Raw genomic sequence first — 18,451 nt, 5'->3', positions numbered from 1 at the left:
GTTGTCCCCCTGATAAACAAACTAGCCGTTTTTCAGGTTTTCTTGGGTTTTCTTCAATACAAATGATATACCAACTGCTGGATCTGGCCCCACAAACGCTTTAGAGCTGCCCTCTCAGCTGCCGCTTCATTGCTAGCAACTCCAGACTGACCTGGGGTCCAAATCAGAGAAACTCTGTTATCACAACTCAGTGTGTTTAAAGTACTTTTACAGTCATTAAGTCAGGCTGTGAGCTTGCTTAATCCGAAGTATTTGGCAGTATACTCCTGCCCCGACCCCTTCCTGCGTTTTTAAAGTATCTGTGAACATGCAAATATCTGCCTGAGCCAGAGAATTTTCGTTTTCGGTCCAGGACTGTCAGCTATGGCAACTATGAGTGTTCCATGAAGGTGTAATATCCTATCAGCGCCAGTCGTAGACGTCTTATGTCAACATAAAAACACACCTGTCATTTTTGATTTATTAACTACCTACTCTGAGACACTTTCAATTACTGAATAATGTTAATTTATTACGAGTACAACGTTCTTATCTCTATCTTCGCTACTCTTCCAGTTCAAGAAAATAACGACACTTATCGCCTAGTAACTTTTTATGATACTGAAACGGACATATTTCTATTTTTAAGGTTCCTCCTGTACCAAGTGTTTCTTAAAAATTTCTTCATGTTCGTTATTTATTACTAGATACATCTTCAGTTCTAATCCTGTCTATTTTCTAACATAAAAAGTTATAATTATTTGTTTTTTTTTTATAGATAGGAACTTTGAGGTATATTTCTCATTACTTTATCTTTTGCAACAGAAGAAAAATAATTTATTTTGAAACACAATTTACTTTTTGTACAAGTTACAATATTTTTCAAGTTATTTATAATATTAATTTTATATCTACAACGTATCAACGCAGAAACATTTACAAGTACATGCTGTTACAGGACATTCAGAATGTTCTCTAAAAGAAGAAAAAAAATTATAATAAATATTGTTATAAAATATGATGGTTTTGTGCATACTTAAACCACTGCAGCATATGAGAAGCATGACCGCCATGTCTACAAGTTTGACACCAAGTGAACCAATGAGAAAAATCAGCAACCTTCATTCCATCATTATCCATTTGAAGATGATCACCGGTTGTAGTTCCCATATGCATTAGACAAATCGCGCATCTGGGTAATGGTTTTCTACAAGCTGGACAAGCAGACATCTAAAACTTGGAATAAAATAACTATCTACCTAATTTAACATTAAGCTTTATTACTTTTATTTTATTAGAACTTCCCATTCTTGTATAATTTCCACGTCCTCTATTTAAACCTTGCATATAAGCAGAAATGCTTTTGCCACAAAAGTTACAAGAAATATACACTTGTTGTGGTGGTTTATCAGTTGGTCGCTCGCTACATAACATTATATCAAAATTTGCTCGCTCATGCCAATATTGCCAAGAATCTAACAAACTTCTGTAACTATTAACCCAATCTTTCCCCAATTCTTGTAAAGTTTCGCTATTAAATGCTCGAACTGATATTAAAGCGGTCGTTTGAATATCACTTGTTCTATCTAAATATTTCTGTAAAATTTTTATGCCCTCAAATGTATTCCCTAAAATTATTTTTGATTAAAACTTTTTTTTTAAGTATTTTTGAAATAAAAAAAAACCTGTGAGGAGTAACCCATCTAAATTCCCTTCCTCTGTTAATTTACTGGTTAATATTTTTAAATAATCATTTAATCTCGTATCTGATAAATAAAGACAAGCAAATCCAATTCTATCATTTACTGAGACTTCATTTTCATACTGTTAAAAAAAATCAATTTATGTTTAAAAAAATACATTTAAATATTTACATTACAAACCAATATATCATCATAATTTCCATTTTCAGCAGTTAAAAACGCAAACATAGCTCTGAGATAAGCATCATCAAGTTTTGTTCTTGGTGAAGAACAAAACTGTCTCCACATACTACCTTTATCTTCAGAATAACCGGCTAAAGCCATTGCAACTACATTTAAACTATTTCCCATAACACTATCTTCAGCACCTTTCGAAAGGATTTCAATAGCAGATTTAAGATTTTTATGAAAAACAGCAATTGCCGCCGCTCTAGTGTATAAGTGATTCTTTTCAAGTTCCTCCAAAAACTTTGTTAGTGAATCTTTTTCAACATGCCATCCACATAAATGAAGTGCTTTATCTCTATCTTGTCTAAATTTTTTGTTTTAATAATAATAAATAATTAAAAAAAATAACTTACTTAAACAATTTCATTGTACTTAATGAAGTAGCATTGCTGGTATCTGAAGATGATAAGGAAGAGGGTTCTGATTTTGAAACGTTATTTTCATATTTTAAAACTGATTTAATTCCAGGATGTTTAAAACCATTTCCTTGTATTACACCTTCATCCACCAACTTTTTACTTAAATGAAGCCAATTCCAAACGGTTGCTAATGAATCATCGTTAGCTAATTCGCCGTTTCTCCACAACTCATCGTTTAAACCATACCCTTTATTAGCTCTATCTTTAATTTTTTCCGATATATCATCCAAAATATTACAATTTCCACTCGAATTAGTGATATATTTTAATGTTTTTCGGCCGCACGTCCAAATTAAATTTGAATTAGAAGCCCAATTTAGTGTAATTCTATCATAAACAGTGTAATCAACCATTTGTCCTTTAAATAATTTTTAATGTAAAATCGATCAATAAAATTTAATGAATCAATTTTATTATACCGGATAATAAACTAGCTAAAAACCTATTTTCGTCAGAATGATTCCAAGAAAATGATGTTATGCTATGAGTTCCAGGAGTCACAACTCTTTCAATAACGGACGGTTCAACCTCTTCATTTTCAATTAAGGTTTGTTGGATATCATATAAATGCAAAGCGGAAGAATCACGTTGTAAAACACCAAGTAAGTTTTGTCTGATTTAAAAAAAAATTGATAAGATTTTGTGATTTATTGAATGGGGCCGTTACACTTTTTTTTTTATTGGCTTATTCGATAGTTTAGCAAAATTGGAGATTTCTATAATTTTTTATTTTTTAAACTGGGCTTTAGTTTTTCCAAAAACTTTGGAAAAATGAATGAGCGAGATGCCATGAGAATCTTGTGCGCTAGAAGAAGAGATCCGAACGATGCACGTTTGTGTCTTCTTGATCTTACGCGAAATCCTCGTAAACGTCACCAAACCTTTTATAGAAGGGATTTTGAATTTTAATATTAATTATTGCAAAAATTAAACAATTTTAGGATCTGAAAATGTCACCAAACTTCTATTTTTACATAGTTTATCGATTTTTTTAAAAGATTTATCGATTTTTTTGAAAAATGTTTTTTCTATTTGATAGAAGGTAACAGCCCCATTGCATGAATACATACTTTGTAGGACACCAACTTATTTTTGAAATTAACTTCCCATGGGGAAGTACCAAAACGGGTTTATCGAAATTTCGAGTATCCCAAACATTTAATTGATGATCAGAGAATGAAGCTAAATATTTATCATTATTAACATTTACATTCACACCCAGTACTGCTTTTGTTGTTGCAGAATTTGCAAGTTTAATTGAATCTGAAAATCAATTATATAAGTATGTATCAAAAGATGTTTTTGACATTATTAACCTCTAAAATCTAATATTTTAATAGATTTATTATTCATTCCAGCTGCTAAAACTTGTCTGTTAATCCAAGCTAAACTATGAGTTGTCTCTGAAAGTCCGTATTCTAAAACAGGTCTTATATGACTACTTTCACTAATCATTGCAGTTTTCGTAATGTCCCATAACAATATGGAACTATCTGATCTATTCTTATCTAAACCAGCTACGATTTTGTAAGAATCCACAGGATTCCAAGCAAGAGCATTACATGATCTTTGATGTCTTGGAACTAAAATGTAAAAAGTTAATATTTCATTATAAATTGAATTAAAAAAGGTAAAATTTTAACCTAATTCTTTTCCTGAAAAACTTTGATGCTCATAATCTAATTGACCAAAACTAGATAATGTTACTCTTCCGTTTGAATGTCCAACACCCAATAAAATATCTTTGTCAGATTTTGGGTAAATATCGATGCATTTAACGTAATGATAATTGCTGTTTGTTGCTAATAGTAATGCTCCTGATGTATTTGATAAACCTACCACTAAAAAAAGTAAACATAATTTATAGTTGATTATTGAGATCCTACTTACAGGGAGTTGATTGATCTTTTAAAGGTTGTATTTCGTACAAACATATTTCAGAGCCCCACGTTATAAATTTGTTTTTAATAGGTGACCAAAGAATTTCTAACCTACTTGCCATATTTTATAATTTAATTTTTCGATTTTAATACATGATTCGTTTAAATATTTATGATTTAAGGAGACATAAACACAGAAACGTACATATAATCGTCCTTAAAAAAAGATAAATAAACAGTTATACTTTATGGTAGGTTATGTATGTCAATGTATTCAGGAATTTATGATCTGTGAATGTAATTGGTTGGAAAAGGTGTTTAGAGAGGACATAAAGGAATTTTATTATAAATTAATGATTGGAGTGGTCTACACTCGACTTTTTCGTATTAAAACTAATGTTATTGAGAAACGTCAAATTGACAGGTGATGAAATTGACATTTAGAGCAATTCGAAACGTCATTTTGACAGTTATTTATATTCTAACATTTAATATTTTATGTTTTTTATTATTTACTTTTTTATTTATTTATTTAATTGTTATTAATGCACGAGAAAGTAAAAATATACTACTAAAACAATAATATTCATTTTGTGCACTCTTGCAAAACGTTTCCGAATGGAAGATTTCATTATTTATTTAAGCAATATTTAGAAAGCAAGTTCTGTTATAAATTTATAAATAACTTTAAAGTTTATCCCTAATGAAAGGTGATGAAAGTAAATTTGGTGAGAAGTTTCTAAAGTCTACTCATAGATGTCGCTACTTGCTAATAACTAAATTATTAAGATATTTTAATAATCAACCTATTTATTTCTTTATTGCACAAATATATAAACAATTAAAATTAATTAAGTATAATCTAGCTTAAAATATTCAAACAAAAATAAACATTATTTTAAAATGACATATTTATCATTTTGACATAATACTAAAGTAAGGTTAGAATAAAAAATTATATTGATTTTGATAATAAACAATAATTATAAACTGAAATTAATATATAAATGGAGCGTTAATTAAGATTTTATATGTTTTATAATAAACTTTTTATATGTTTCATTCCATGAAAGGGCAAAGATCTGTAATGCGACTTGTCTACGCCTAATTTCACGGCATAAACAAGAGACAAGTTCTTTAACGTTTATCTCTTGCGCGAACAGCAGGAGAATCCTGTTATTTCTCCTTTTCAGAAAAGCAAACGGGAAAACGGTTTATCCATTTTATCCTGTATGCAAAGACAAGCATCGGTCACGGAAATTCGTCACGACAAACGCCGATTGTGTTTAAATCAATGGTGGGGATCAATGAGTAACATACCAGTTTAGAGTGCGTATAGGTGTCTGTTAGTGAATACGGAAACGTACCATCAGTGTTTAATTTTTTTTGGGAAATTAGTGTGAAAATTTGTGTAAGTGAGTTTTATTTAAATCTTACATAATTACACGTATCTCTACAAAATACGTGCTTTTAATAGGTCAACTGATAAAGATCAATTTTGGATTTGTTTGTTCGCAGGAATTTTATTTTAAACGTTAGATAATTACAAAAATCAACAAAGAAAAATGTCTAAAAAACCAACAATTCAACCGGCTCTTCATAAAGTAATCATGGTCGGAAGTGGTGGTGTAGGAAAATCAGCCCTAACATTACAATTTATGTATGATGAGTTCGTCGAAGATTATGAACCAACCAAAGCTGATTCTTATAGAAAAAAAATCTTGTTAGATGGAGAAGATGTTCAGATAGATATTTTAGATACTGCTGGTCAGGAAGATTACGCTGCTATTAGGGATCATTATTTTCGTAGTGGTGAAGGGTTTTTGTGTATATTTTCAATAACAGAAGATGAAAGTTTTCAAGCTACTCAAGAATTCAGGTTGGACTAAAATAGGTTATAAAAAGTCATGTAAATTAATGAGTTTATTTATTGATTTATTGTATAGGGAACAAATTTTACGTGTGAAAAATGATGAAAACATTCCTTTCTTATTAGTCGGAAATAAGTGCGATTTGGAGGAAAAAAGAAAAGTATCTTTTCAAGAAGCAAGTGAGAGAGCTAATCAATGGGGTGTACCTTATGTTGAAACATCAGCAAAAACTAGAGAACATGTAGATAAGGTAAGATTTTAATCATTTTATTTAGTTTTAATATATTTTGAATAAATTAAAGTTTTTAAGGTAATATGTGTCATTTTTTGTTGGGTTTTAAAAAATCTAAATCTAAATAATATTGAGGAATCTAGATTTCCTCAGATATTGGTGCTTATTTTGACCAATTTGTTGAATTATACAAAATAAAAGCTTTTTAAGTATTGCTATCATTCAAAAACCTATTAAAAATTTCCTTAACCATTACTAATTTTTTTGTAATATTTTTATGGGATCTGTAACACAACATAAATTCCATATATCATAAAAAATGGATGTTATTAATTTTATAAGTCTTTAATAGAATGTTCATTGACATTATTTTAAATATTAACTGATATTTTATCAAATAATTATCATAATTCAACATATTCAATCTAAAAATATCTTATAAAACCTAAATCAACTGCTAATTAACGCTTAACCCGACGTTAGCCTAATGTTAACTCTGAGATAATAAATCCAACATGCATTACACCAAGGGTTAATCAAACGTTTATTGACGTTTGATAATGTTAATTTAATTAAAATAGTTTTATAAAGTTCTGTTAGCACCACATTAACTTCAAGCGAACGCTAATCTATCAAATTGCTGAATTAAGTGTTCTGAAAAAGCGTAGTTAACACAACTGTTAATTCTTTAACATGTTATGTAAGGTCATATTTAATCAAAAATTGTTAATCACTCAACTTATTCATTGGATCGCCTTCTGTTGTTAATAGTTCGTTTTGGCGTGCCAAAAACTGTTACTAAAAAATCTTAGTTTACAACGAGAAGAGTTCTGTATAGAGACGTAATCTGTATACTATGAATGCGCAATTAATATCGACTCAATTGTGCTGCCAAGGCAATGACCTCTCATAAGATGATCGATAATTTTTTGAATTCAACGATTTGAAAGGTGGTTCAAGCGCTGGTCGTGAATGGTCCTTATGAAGCTATAATTAAAATCCATAGTGTCCACGTTATATGCTTGGTTTGTATTTGTAAATGAATCCTAACCTCATCATTTGACACTATTTAATGTGAGAATAGTAAGAAAGATGATTTAACTAAACGTGAAGCGAATCATTAAATGAGAATTCTTGATCAACATTAGTGGTTATTATTACAAGGAATATTTCGTGTAATTAAACCATCTCAGTATCCAAGTTATTCATAGTGGGACATCTCATGCAATGTAAATTTTATTTTGGTAGTTCTATATTTATAAGTGATTACTTGTTTTTATCTTTATTAGATAATAACAGAAGGTTGTATTAATATTTCACTTTATTAAAAGTATTTTTTAATAAAAATGTTGGAAGTAAACAATCGATTTTTAAGTAACATTTTAATTGATTATTTATTGCTTATCTTGAGATATTGATTTTTTAAATTAAATTGTTGATTATTTTAGACAATATTTTATTACACTTTGTTTATTAGATTTTAAGCCTTGAAAAAGTTACAAATGATTCAATATTAACCGGAAATCGGTGATCCTTATCATTTATTATATGTGTATCAATTTTGATGAAAAATATTAGTTGGATTTACTCAATGTTTCTAAATTAGTCGTCTAATTAATTATCCAATTGCATCTAATTCGAATAAAATAGATAGTAGCTGATTATAATGACGTTATGAAAGTGATAAAGAAATAGTAGATAAATAAAATTTTGATGAAGTTTCATTACTTAATTCGACCGTAATTTAGTGATATTTCAATAATTTTTATGTGGTAACACATTTCCATATTTATTGCGCACGTTTCTGTCATAAAATTTTCAAAATTTCGTGGTTCTTTTATAACATCAATCGATGTAATTTCGCTATAATTGTCAACTGTAATTAAAATCGTTTTAATTAAAATCGGTTTCCTAAGATAATTGCCTTAAACGCATAGGTCAAGGCGTTAACACCTTCAATTTATTTACCGTGGGTGTTAACACTTTAAATAATAATTTAGAACCATTAAAAAGAATGTAGATATATTCTTCAAAGTTTCAAAAAAATTTAAATAATGTATATACCGTTTACAATAAAACGTTTATTTATAGAACGTTGCCGTTTTGGAATTATTAGAGAAACTCGTCAATAAATTGCGGTGAGTCATTCCCATGTGTAATAATCATTAGTTATCTTCATTACGTCGATTGCCAACCCACCGCAGTGTGATGACTTTTTTACGTTATAATTGCTGAACTAATTGTGACTAAAAACTAATTGACCATTATTAAGGCGTACAATTGTATTTTGTTGAGTTAGTTCGGAAAAAATTTGAGGTACGGCTATAATCTGGGTTAGTATCTTCCGTTTAACGGCACCTTGAGAAATAACGTTACATAATTTCCTTCCTGCATTGTGATGTACGGCAGAAAACAAAAGAAAGACGAAGATTGACATCAGAAAAGAACTGTTATCTCGTGAAAACTCTGTAACTAAAATGTAAGATTAATTTATAAAAATGTGTCGTACAAATTTTTGATACTTCAAGAAAAAATACGTGAATAAAGATTAATATTAAAAATTTCAGTAATCTGACGATCTCGGGTAGCATAAAGCTTTCCTTTGCCATAATCCAATAACGGCAAATGTGCCTTTACATATTTGAAGATAAACATTTTGGTTTCTTTTGTTTAAACAATTTGGAATGTTGCGTTTGATACAAAATTTTATGGCCATTGTAGTTTCAAATAGGAGTAGATTCCTAACCTAATCATTAGAAATCCCTGAATATATTTGAAATTTCCCAATAAGCTTATCTACAGGGTGTCTACATAAGTATTTCGAATGCGCTGATCCAGTCTTGAAAATGATGTATGTCGCTTCGCATAAATTCGCCTTGCTTCGTTAGTATTATCTTAAGCTGCTCCATAGGCATATCTGCTAATTTAATATTTGTAAAATGATGCATTTTCAATCAAACTTACTCTGATTAAATTTTTTTTATCCCGATACTGAATAATATCCGGACATCAGTTCATTAATAAAAAATATCATTTCCAATAATTAGGAGTAGATATTCTGTGACATTCTGTATAAGCAAAGTTCTTTGAGAAGCCCTGGAAAATTTTCTGGAAACTGACTAGAAATACTTGAAAATTCGCCCATATCCCTAAGTAACTAAAGTAACTAAAGTAACTAAAAAAAAAACTTCTATACCTAAGAAACTTAAAAATCCTTGAAAAATCTTTGAAATTTGTGGACATCATTAAGAAATTAAGAATTTTTATAGTGGCAATCCTTACAAATTCTTGAAAATACTTTTAGATCCTTGCTGATAGAACAACAAATTCCTGATTGCGTCCTATTATGAAATCTATTTGCTTCTTTTGATGTATTTCATGTAGACATGTTAAATGTGCTGGGCTTTCATATTTAAAAGAGGGTGATGACTAACCCGAAGTTCGACTACGGCTTTTGTAAAAATAGCGCCTTCGGTCAAACACTAATTATTAATTAGCAATCTCCTTATACATTTTATAGCAAAGCTAACGAGAAAACTTTAATTAATATTTTAATTATTTACGTATCGTAATAAGCACACACCGTAGATAATACACACATTATCGATATTGGTATTAGATTTAATTCGTTCACACATTGTGATTCAGAGAACCCAGCAAAGGCAAATATAGGTGTATATTTAGTCAATGTAGTTTAAACTTAAAGTAAAGCTTTATTGAAATTGTGGCCAGTATATTTTTTAAATCTCCTATGTCGAAATACCATTCATGCAGGTTGGAACTTGAAAAATACATTACAACCACGTGTTCAAAGTAAGAAAAATTTAGCACCATTAAGACACTTGTTTGACTAACTTAAAGATATTGTTAATTTATTTAGAATTAATTTCAAACGATTTGGGATTCATCTCTAAAACATTCATAAATAGTGGTGGAAAAATACAACATTTGTAATTCCTCTTGAGAATTGATTTACATCTTTGATTACTTTTATCAGATTGTGAATAACGTTTATGTCAGAAAAGTACATTAAAAACGATATAATCGTACCTGTGTGATTATGTTGTATGAATCAGTATTGTAAATATTGTCATACTTTTATACTAAATAGATTATGGAATTTTAATGAAACTATATTCGGCCGCCCATTTCATAGCATTTAAAATTCTTTAGATATCAACATTACTTGAATACATTTAAAGTTAAATAAAAAGTTATTTATGAAATATTTAAAAATATTTTTATTTTTATCGGTAACATAGACGTCGTAATAGCATCTTTGTTGGAATATCTTTGAAACCCACAGGAAATTGACGCAATCTATAATTAGATCGTTTGTTTCGTTATTCCCCATTTGTGCCTTTAGATTTATTGATCCAATCGCAGTCTGTTTCCCACGTGCTCCGAGTTTAAAGTACATACTGGTACTATTATAGTATTTTCATTTTAATTGTTTAACTTTGTTATTTTGGCCTCAATTCCGTTGTGTTTTCACTGAATCAGTCGCGCGAATCGCATAGTTAGAAAGAAAAAAAAACACGTTTGACTCATCAAGTATGATTTAACACTTTTATTGTATCTATTAATAGATATTTAATTATGTTTCAGGTATTTTTCGATTTGATGAGGGAAATTCGAGCGAGGAAAATATCAGACAACAAGATCAATAATGGCAAGGGAAAGGATAAAAGCAGTAAAAAGAAATTAAAGTGTGTAATACTGTAACTGTTATATTTTCTGTACTGGAGAGGTGTGCGTGTACTCGTCGTGTCCCATAAATGCTTATAAATTCGCTTTAAGTGTTCATTTTTTTTTGTACAAGTCTCTTTTATGTTGGCACTCATACAACAAACCGCATCACCAACCAACTGAACGATTATGGTGTTCAAATTGCCCGCAAAACGAATTGTGATGTTCTCAAAAGAATAAAGTATGACGTACGTTTGATATTTTTTACAAATCATCTTTATACGCCAGTGATATCTCTGGGATATTAGTTTTGTTATTTGCATAAAACTTTTATTAAACATAAAAATCAAAGAAAAAATAATTTGAAAAAAATTGGGCTCGATTTTGTTTTAAATTTATATTGTTATTGTTTTCTTTTGGATTGAATTTTGGCGAAGCTAAATTATCTTAATGGACCTATATACAACTTTCTAAAACTATATTGGTTTACATTTAAGTGTATATTTATAATACATTAGCATCTAAGTATATTATAGAAATTATTTTTATTTTATAAAAAGTTTCTGAGTAATATTGTTTACTTAAATAAAAAAGTATTATTCACAATTGTCTCCTCACTTTTCTTTTTGGTATGCAATTTAGTTACACCTGTGCAAATTTTCAATTAATTTATTCATTTTAGATGCTTGTCTGCTGCAAATAAGACATATTTACACACGTGGATTAAACAGATAATGTTAATTCCTCCTTTTTATGTGCAATTTTGTTTGTTTATGCCTTTGTTAAAGAAATTTTTTATAATATTAATCTATTATCTTATCATTCCAGATGCTTTTTTTGCTGTAAATAAGAAATTACTTTAAGCTATCTCTACCCATGTTGACTATATGGGTGGATCATATTCAGTACGTTTAAAAAAATCTAATTAATCTAATGGGTCACAATCATGTGAAACACTGTTATGGAATCTACGTTTAGATCATCATGGTATATTGATTCACTGTATGATGAAAATTATGATCTAAATAAAACCAAAGCAATGATAAACTTCGAGATGGTCTTCTTTTAATAAAATTAATTCCCTACAATTAATTTTTGCATGTACACACTTTATCACATATTTATGTATGAATTAAAAAAAAATAAATATCTATTGTCTGATAGTACTTTATAATCGTCATTTAAATAAATAATTTTTTGAATATCCTATAAGTGTTAAAGTATACTAAATCTACTATTAACACAGCACTAAATGCTTTTAGTTAAAGGGTCTTAAAGAATTTTTGATGATTTGTTTAGAAAATGCCGTATTCTGCGTTGTAAAATATCTCAAAACAGTTTGCCATAAAAATGAAATTATATAATAGGAGTTTTATTTATTAAGAGATGCACTTAATCAATAGTTAAAACGTTTCATTAATACCTAAACAGTATACATTTTAAGCTGTTAGTATTTAGGACAACTTGATTATTGAAGATGACTTAAGAAGAATTGTGAGTTATATTAATATTGTCTCATATATGTTGCTGTTGAGAATCGTAGTAATACATGTTTAGTATTCAACACCTTGACACTCAATTGGGGGATTATCATTGAAACGAGTAGTCTAAAATTTCGTAGTCTACAGTTTGGCAAATTTATCTTGGGCGGTCAGATGCGCAGAAGAAAGAGTGCAATAGTAATAAAAATGTAGTAACATTACTCTAACATTAATGTTTATTGTTATGCAAGATTGAATTCAAAAATTTATAAGTTAGACATTTGAAGATTTGAAACAAACACCTTTAAAATATTAAGTATTAAGCAAATTTGCTTTAAAATCCTTTTTATTTCATGATGATATCTCCATTCGTTCTTGACATACGATTCTATATTTCATATCATAATGGAAAAGTGATGGATAATTACGTAAGTTCGAACGAGTAATTTTTTTATTGTAGAGTTTTAAAACCAAAAAATTGTTTAAAGCCGCTTTGCCACATCTTCCTTACATTTTTTGTCTTTTCACCACCACTACTTCTTCTCCCCAGAACAAATTAAGGAGGGGATGTAGGAAAGTTGATTTTGTAATAACGCATTTTAGTTAATACGCGGGCATCTAGGGTGATAAAGTTGTTGCGAAAAATAAAATCACTTACGCGATTTAAGTGATAAAAATATGTTATATTTGTGCTAAGTATTAGGTGAATATCTGTGTTTTATGTGATCAATATGAAGATTAAATCAGTGATGTTGGGAGAATATGTAAGTACATTAAATCTTCATCAAATTTGCTTTAAAATGTTCTTTATTGCATGATGATATCTCAATTCGTTGTTGAGATACGATTCTTTTAATTTCTGTTTCATATTTATAACGATCAAATACGGCGGGTTAGATTTAAAAGCCATAACAACGCTGTTTATGGAAAATAAGTATTTATGGTGCATTAAATCTACATCAAATTTCCTTTAAAATGTTCTTTATTTCATGATGATATTCCCATTTGATTTAACAAAATTGAAATTTCATGATTGAAAAAATGATGCATGAGGCCAACTCCTTGGGAAGTTTCGTTTCCATGCTTTATTGTACACCTGATTCTTTTCCAGGAATTATTGAGATTGACTTGCTCAATGCTCTAGAATGTATTTACTTTTACATGAAGCTGTATTCTACATTAGGTTTAATTATAACATTAGTCTTGCACACATTTTTTATTTTTGAGTTATTGACCTTATTAAACATATATTTTTCGATAAGTCTGCACACGTATATTTGGTTGCCGAGCTGAGTTTCAATATTATTTCATGGCATGACTCAATATGATTAAAAATGGTTACTGAAGATCCTCACAAACTTTAACATATATATCTTATATTTTTTTACCATCAATCTTTTTTGAATGCGATAGTAGTCGTGAAGAATCGCGAAGGGTGGTGAAAGTATAATACAAGTTGGGTAAAAATGATACTCTTATAACATATAGAAATGGAAAGAATTGTAGTTTATTATATTCTCTTTGGTAGCGTTTTTGACAGAAGAATGTTTTTCTTCCTATAGAGAGAAAAACTTGTTTTACATTACATTACATTACAATTACATTACAATTACATTACAAAACTTGTTTTAGATGCAGAGTTTGTAATTACCATCAGAGTTAGTTTAATTACTTTTTCTCCTCTTGATATATGGACTATATAATATAAGCCCAGACATCACGCATTTCCGGCCACTGAACTGACACAAGTCCATAAACGAAAGAAATCGATATTACTCAGACGACAGTAAATTATTATTATTTATGTGTTGAGATAAAGTTGGTAACAAGATCTAAGTAAAGCGTGGAATAGAGCCAATTAGAATTTGAACGAAACTTTGCAGATTTAACGAAAAGAAAAAATTTATAAGAAAAATAAATCTAAAACGGCAAATTATTTTATTACTTCATATAATAACGAGCAGAATCCGGTTTACTTTTGTAGTGGAACTAGAAACCGTTAAACTTGCTGCAACAACAACCCTTTGGGAAATTAAATGTAACCGACCAAATACAAAATGTTTGTTTTGTATCTAGTTTTTATGACAACTGTTTTTAATTTAGTTTAGGTTAGTCCTTCATCGTTTCAATGTCCTTTTTATTATTATATTAGAAATGCACTTAATATTCAACCGCATTTATTTATTTATTTACAAACATTTTATAATACTGTATTCTATGTTATTATAACATTATTAGAAAATAATGTTAATAATCAGTGATAAAAATGTTATAATAAAATTAAAAATCCCATATATAGCATTTGAACCGAAAAACCAAAGTCCATTTAATTTCGAAAACATGATGAATAACAGTATTCTTGGTACTGCAAAAATTACTTTGAATATAATTCTTGGGATAAAAGTAACTTTTTTTAAAATAACTGCGATAATTGTTGATAGAGTTTGAATAGGAGATGGAGCTGCGCTATATAAAGCTAAAAATTAACGATTTTATATAGTGTAAAATAATTTTGAGTCAAAAATGAAAACTTACGTGTAGCCGACGAGATACATACCACACCAAAAAGGAAAAATAGAATTGCAAGGATTAACTTTGACTGCATTTTGGTGGATGTTTTAATTTTGTTTTAATTTTATCCCTTTTATAGTTATTCTGAGGCTTTATCTACTTAGAAATTATTTAATGTTTCCTAGATAAAAATTTAAACAAAAGTTCTCAGTAATTACCTCTCTCAAATATTTCCTAATACAAGGTGAGTCTCAATCTTTATTACATTTAGTCATTTTGTATTTATAAATATAAAAACAACTCTATTTTGTATTCTAATTTATCCAAGTCTTGAACATGAAAGCATCGATATTTCCATTCTTTCTTATTTTATTTCTAGCGATAACGTTGTGTAATTCAACATGTAAGTAAATTCTAATATCGATCGTATCATCATACGTATGATGTAATATTTAGCTTTGAGTGATTCCTTGGCTTTGATCAGAGATGGATTTGTCAGAGCCAGATCTATTCAACCATTGGTAAATTTGATCAAAGACTTCATAACAACGATTCTAAGGGCATTTGGTTTATTTAGGCAAATAGTTTCTTACGTAAGCGAATTTCAAAGGACCTACAATGTTGAATCAAGAAATTCTACAGTTAATTAACATAATTAACAAAATTATTTATATCATAATATATTGAATAAGTTGATTATTATACAAAATTATTTTTCTTTCTTCCTAATTCCTTAATTCTTCCAGTTCCCTACTTTAAACTTTATTTCTATTTGTTATGCGAGCTTTGGTTAATAAATAGTTTACAAGAATTTGAAGCATTTATTTCCCAGGAATGTTTCCCGATTTCAACGGGAACGAGATTTTCCGCTTTACTTTTAGCTTTAAAAGCATACTTATGACGAGTATATTTATTAGAATCATAAATAAAAGATTTAAGAATGACCCAAAAGGTGGAATCTCGAATAATCCATTTTTAATTTGATTCCGGATTTGTTAAATATAACGCGTTTATGAAATAACTGAAATTTATGTGTTTTATTTTAGATTTATTTCTTTATAAAAATGGCAGGCGGTAAAAGATTTCGAGATTTCCAACATTATTGGCTACTTTGAATAAATGTAGTCTATGATATATTCGTCATTGAAGTGTCGATATATTGCATCGACTAGAAAAGTTCGTCTCCCAAATGCAAATCTTGAAGACTTTGTCTTGAATTTGAAATTGAGCTTCAACTTATCGATGTATCTTGAATAATTTATGAACCTATATTGGCGATATTTATGTATTAAATTCGGCGAGCATATAATGTAGGATTTAAATTTTTATTCGTTACAAATTTAGAAAGCTTATTTTTTTACAAAGTTTCTTATTTTTGTTGTTCTCATTTATTGCAGATTATATAAATAAATAATTAGTAATCATTTTATATCAAAAAATTAAAGATAAAATAACGAATTTAAGTTTGCGAATAATAATTGATTACATGGAAGACTTAAACCAGTTTGGGATTGTTGTCAAGCTTTGGCGAAATTAAAATCAAAGGGCGTAAATTCACGCTTGTTGCGTGACCACGGTCGCTTCATCAATCACCATGGTTCCCGTAGCTTTGAGTTCTCGGTTTGTCCGGGTTCCTGAATACAGAATCTGTTTTCAACTAAACGCAGCTTGTATAAACACTCAAGTATTACGTATTTACATATTTACATTAAATAATATGTAGGAACAAAAATTAAACGAACTTATTTTATTTTCCAATATGATTAATAACATTTATTGTTATCTTGTATACATATATTGTTAGATGTTATCGAATCCATCTTGAACCATTTGGAAAATAGTTTTGAAAAAATTAACTTCACTGTTGATTATTTCTCGAACCATTTCAGTAGCGGAACCACCAGTTGCTTGGATGGTTTTAATCGTATAAATCAAAATTTCACTTAATGTGGAATAAATTCTTTGTATTATTTCTTGTATGGTTGATGCTATTTGATTTGTGACATCAAAAGATGTATCTATAACTTCTGAAATACCATTGACGTTATTACTTGACTCAGTACTGAAGATATTTTGAACTAAAAGAATTTTGTTTCGTTAAGTATGGAATATTTAATAAAAAATGAAAAATTTTGATTTGGAAATTAACTTACAATTGTTTGCTGTACATTCCAAGACTGCTACAACTAACAAGAATAATACTATTTTAGTAATTTTCATGGTTTTTAATATGTTTATAAAAAGTAATTTGTCGACCAAAATATAAGTGTCAATGATAGAAAATAGATTCTAATTTCTCATATATAGGAAAATGAGAAAATTGATAAGATCATCCTTGTACATTTTTATGATAATTTAAACAAATGATTCAAAGCTAAAACATTAATTTTTATGGTTTCTTCAAAAATCTATGTTTACAGAATATAGTGGATCAACAAAAACTTTTTAGGAAATTAATAATAAAATTCTTTATCAAACCGTTATTTTTTTATAGTTTTTACACGAAAAATATTTGATAAAAAAGCATTTATTTTTTAAGACTCCTTACAGCATTGTAGGAAAATTTTATTAATTAATTCTACTGATTATTCTAAATTAAAATGTGTCTATGGTGTTTCTGCTCAACAAGCTAAATTAAAATATAAACCTGGGTTCTGTATCTTTTGGTGGCAATGTATGCATTGTGAGATGCATTGTGTATCTATTTCATGCAAATGTTTATCGGTTCTATATTACTCTATATGTTGTGTGATATAAATTGTAGAACTTGAATTCTTGAATTCAATTTTCTAGTCTTGAATGTGTCTGTCTTGATGAATTGTCAGCCGTTATCGGAAAAGAAAACCCGACGATATCCAAGTCGTTTGTGTTCGTCGCAGAAGAATTATACTGCTTGGTTTTTGACCTTAACATTTTCTAGAATCGGATTCTACTTAGCTGATGTTTTGTGGTTCAAGTTCTTTAAATACATGTTCAACGCTGTATTTAAATTCTTGCGTCAACAGGAACGATCATTTAGTTGTGAAGTGTTTTTAACCATAGAAGAGTGCAGCTATCTTAGAATAAATTCTATTCTAGCTAGATATAGTCAAACCACGCCTAGTCAATCTCGTTCGTTGTTGTGATCAGTGCCGGATTAACGATAATTGGATAACTGTTAAGTACGATTACTTGTACCATAAGACACGACTAGAAAAAACATGAATCATTAAGCTCATTAAGGTTCATTAAGAGCCTTATCAAGTGTTTATACTTCTTCCTCATAAGGAGCTGCTAGTAACCTGATTTTTAGTCTAAAACGAGGAATAGCATAGCACTGCTCTAGTGCCTCAAAGACGATAAATACTTGATGATAAACTCCTTGAACATTCGTGGTTTCAATTAGATAGCTGTATGAAGAGAAATAGAAAGGGTGCACCTCTTTACCTGTATTCCATTGAGAAGATATTATTTATGGT

General features: G+C 29.0%; 2 protein-coding genes and 3 long non-coding RNA genes across 9 annotated transcripts; 2 read left to right on the top strand and 3 right to left on the bottom strand.

The window, feature by feature from the left end:
• Positions 1-815: 815 nt before the first annotated feature.
• LOC111426972 (GATOR complex protein mio) lies at positions 816-4,636 on the bottom strand. Of its 2 annotated transcripts, XM_023061904.2 has the most exons (11): positions 4,220-4,636; positions 3,973-4,170; positions 3,646-3,912; positions 3,400-3,592; positions 2,749-2,942; positions 2,264-2,687; positions 1,863-2,214; positions 1,665-1,803; positions 1,264-1,607; positions 1,016-1,209; positions 816-954 (listed from the first exon to the last, which is right to left on the bottom strand). In XM_023061904.2, exons 1-11 carry the CDS (start codon positions 4,329-4,331, stop codon positions 891-893), a joined length of 2,481 nt encoding a protein of 826 aa, XP_022917672.2. In that variant the 5' UTR covers positions 4,332-4,636; the 3' UTR covers positions 816-890. The 2 variants fall into 2 exon arrangements, with proteins under 2 accessions (XP_022917672.2, XP_022917673.2); XM_023061905.2 differs by lacking the exon at positions 816-954 and having other exon boundaries at positions 1,137-1,215.
• A 574-nt stretch (positions 4,637-5,210) lies between these two features.
• On the top strand, positions 5,211-12,167 carry LOC111426954 (Ras-like protein A). Of its 4 annotated transcripts, none has more exons than XM_071194345.1 (5): positions 5,211-5,620; positions 5,728-6,088; positions 6,156-6,330; positions 10,921-11,021; positions 11,830-12,167. In XM_071194345.1, exons 2-5 carry the CDS (start codon positions 5,775-5,777, stop codon positions 11,849-11,851), a joined length of 612 nt encoding a protein of 203 aa, XP_071050446.1. In that variant the 5' UTR covers positions 5,211-5,620; positions 5,728-5,774; the 3' UTR covers positions 11,852-12,167. The 4 variants fall into 4 exon arrangements, with proteins under 4 accessions (XP_071050446.1, XP_071050447.1, XP_071050448.1 ...); XM_071194346.1 differs by having other exon boundaries at positions 5,211-5,624; XM_071194347.1 differs by having other exon boundaries at positions 5,211-5,624; positions 5,701-6,088.
• Positions 12,168-14,642: 2,475 nt separating this feature from the next.
• LOC139429197 (uncharacterized) lies at positions 14,643-15,102 on the bottom strand. The gene is made up of 2 exons (XR_011639866.1): positions 15,018-15,102; positions 14,643-14,958 (listed from the first exon to the last, which is right to left on the bottom strand). It is a non-coding gene; the product is annotated as an uncharacterized lncRNA (long non-coding RNA).
• A 217-nt stretch (positions 15,103-15,319) lies between these two features.
• LOC139428977 (uncharacterized) lies at positions 15,320-15,804 on the top strand. Its single transcript, XR_011639678.1, has 2 exons — positions 15,320-15,396; positions 15,450-15,804. It is a non-coding gene; the product is annotated as an uncharacterized lncRNA (long non-coding RNA).
• Positions 15,805-16,725: 921 nt separating this feature from the next.
• LOC111426918 (uncharacterized) lies at positions 16,726-17,241 on the bottom strand. The gene is made up of 2 exons (XR_002707885.2): positions 17,147-17,241; positions 16,726-17,071 (listed from the first exon to the last, which is right to left on the bottom strand). It is a non-coding gene; the product is annotated as an uncharacterized lncRNA (long non-coding RNA).
• Positions 17,242-18,451: the final 1,210 nt, after the last annotated feature.

Source organism: Onthophagus taurus, chromosome 2, assembly GCF_036711975.1.
Source record: "Onthophagus taurus isolate NC chromosome 2, IU_Otau_3.0, whole genome shotgun sequence".
NCBI classification, from domain to species: Eukaryota; Metazoa; Arthropoda; class Insecta; order Coleoptera; family Scarabaeidae; genus Onthophagus; species Onthophagus taurus.
This window is presented reverse-complemented; position numbering and strand designations above follow the sequence as displayed.

Excerpts from the sequence above, each read along its gene's own strand:
- LOC111426972 (XM_023061904.2), bottom strand. The coding sequence starts at position 4,331 with ATGGCAAGTAGGTTAGAAATTCTTTGGTCACCTATTAAAAACAAATTT. Across the intron at positions 2,215-2,263 it reads AGTACAATGAAATTGTTTAA|ACAAGATAGAGATAAAGCAC; the intron begins GTAAGTTATTTT and ends CAAAAAATTTAG. Across the intron at positions 1,210-1,263 it reads GAAGTTCTAATAAAATAAAA|ATGTCTGCTTGTCCAGCTTG; the intron begins GTAATAAAGCTT and ends TCCAAGTTTTAG.
- LOC111426954 (XM_071194345.1), top strand. The coding sequence starts at position 5,775 with ATGTCTAAAAAACCAACAATTCAACCGGCTCTTCATAAAGTAATCATG. Across the intron at positions 6,089-6,155 it reads CAAGCTACTCAAGAATTCAG|GGAACAAATTTTACGTGTGA; the intron begins GTTGGACTAAAA and ends TTTATTGTATAG. Across the intron at positions 11,022-11,829 it reads AGCAGTAAAAAGAAATTAAA|ATGCTTTTTTTGCTGTAAAT; the intron begins GTGTGTAATACT and ends TTATCATTCCAG.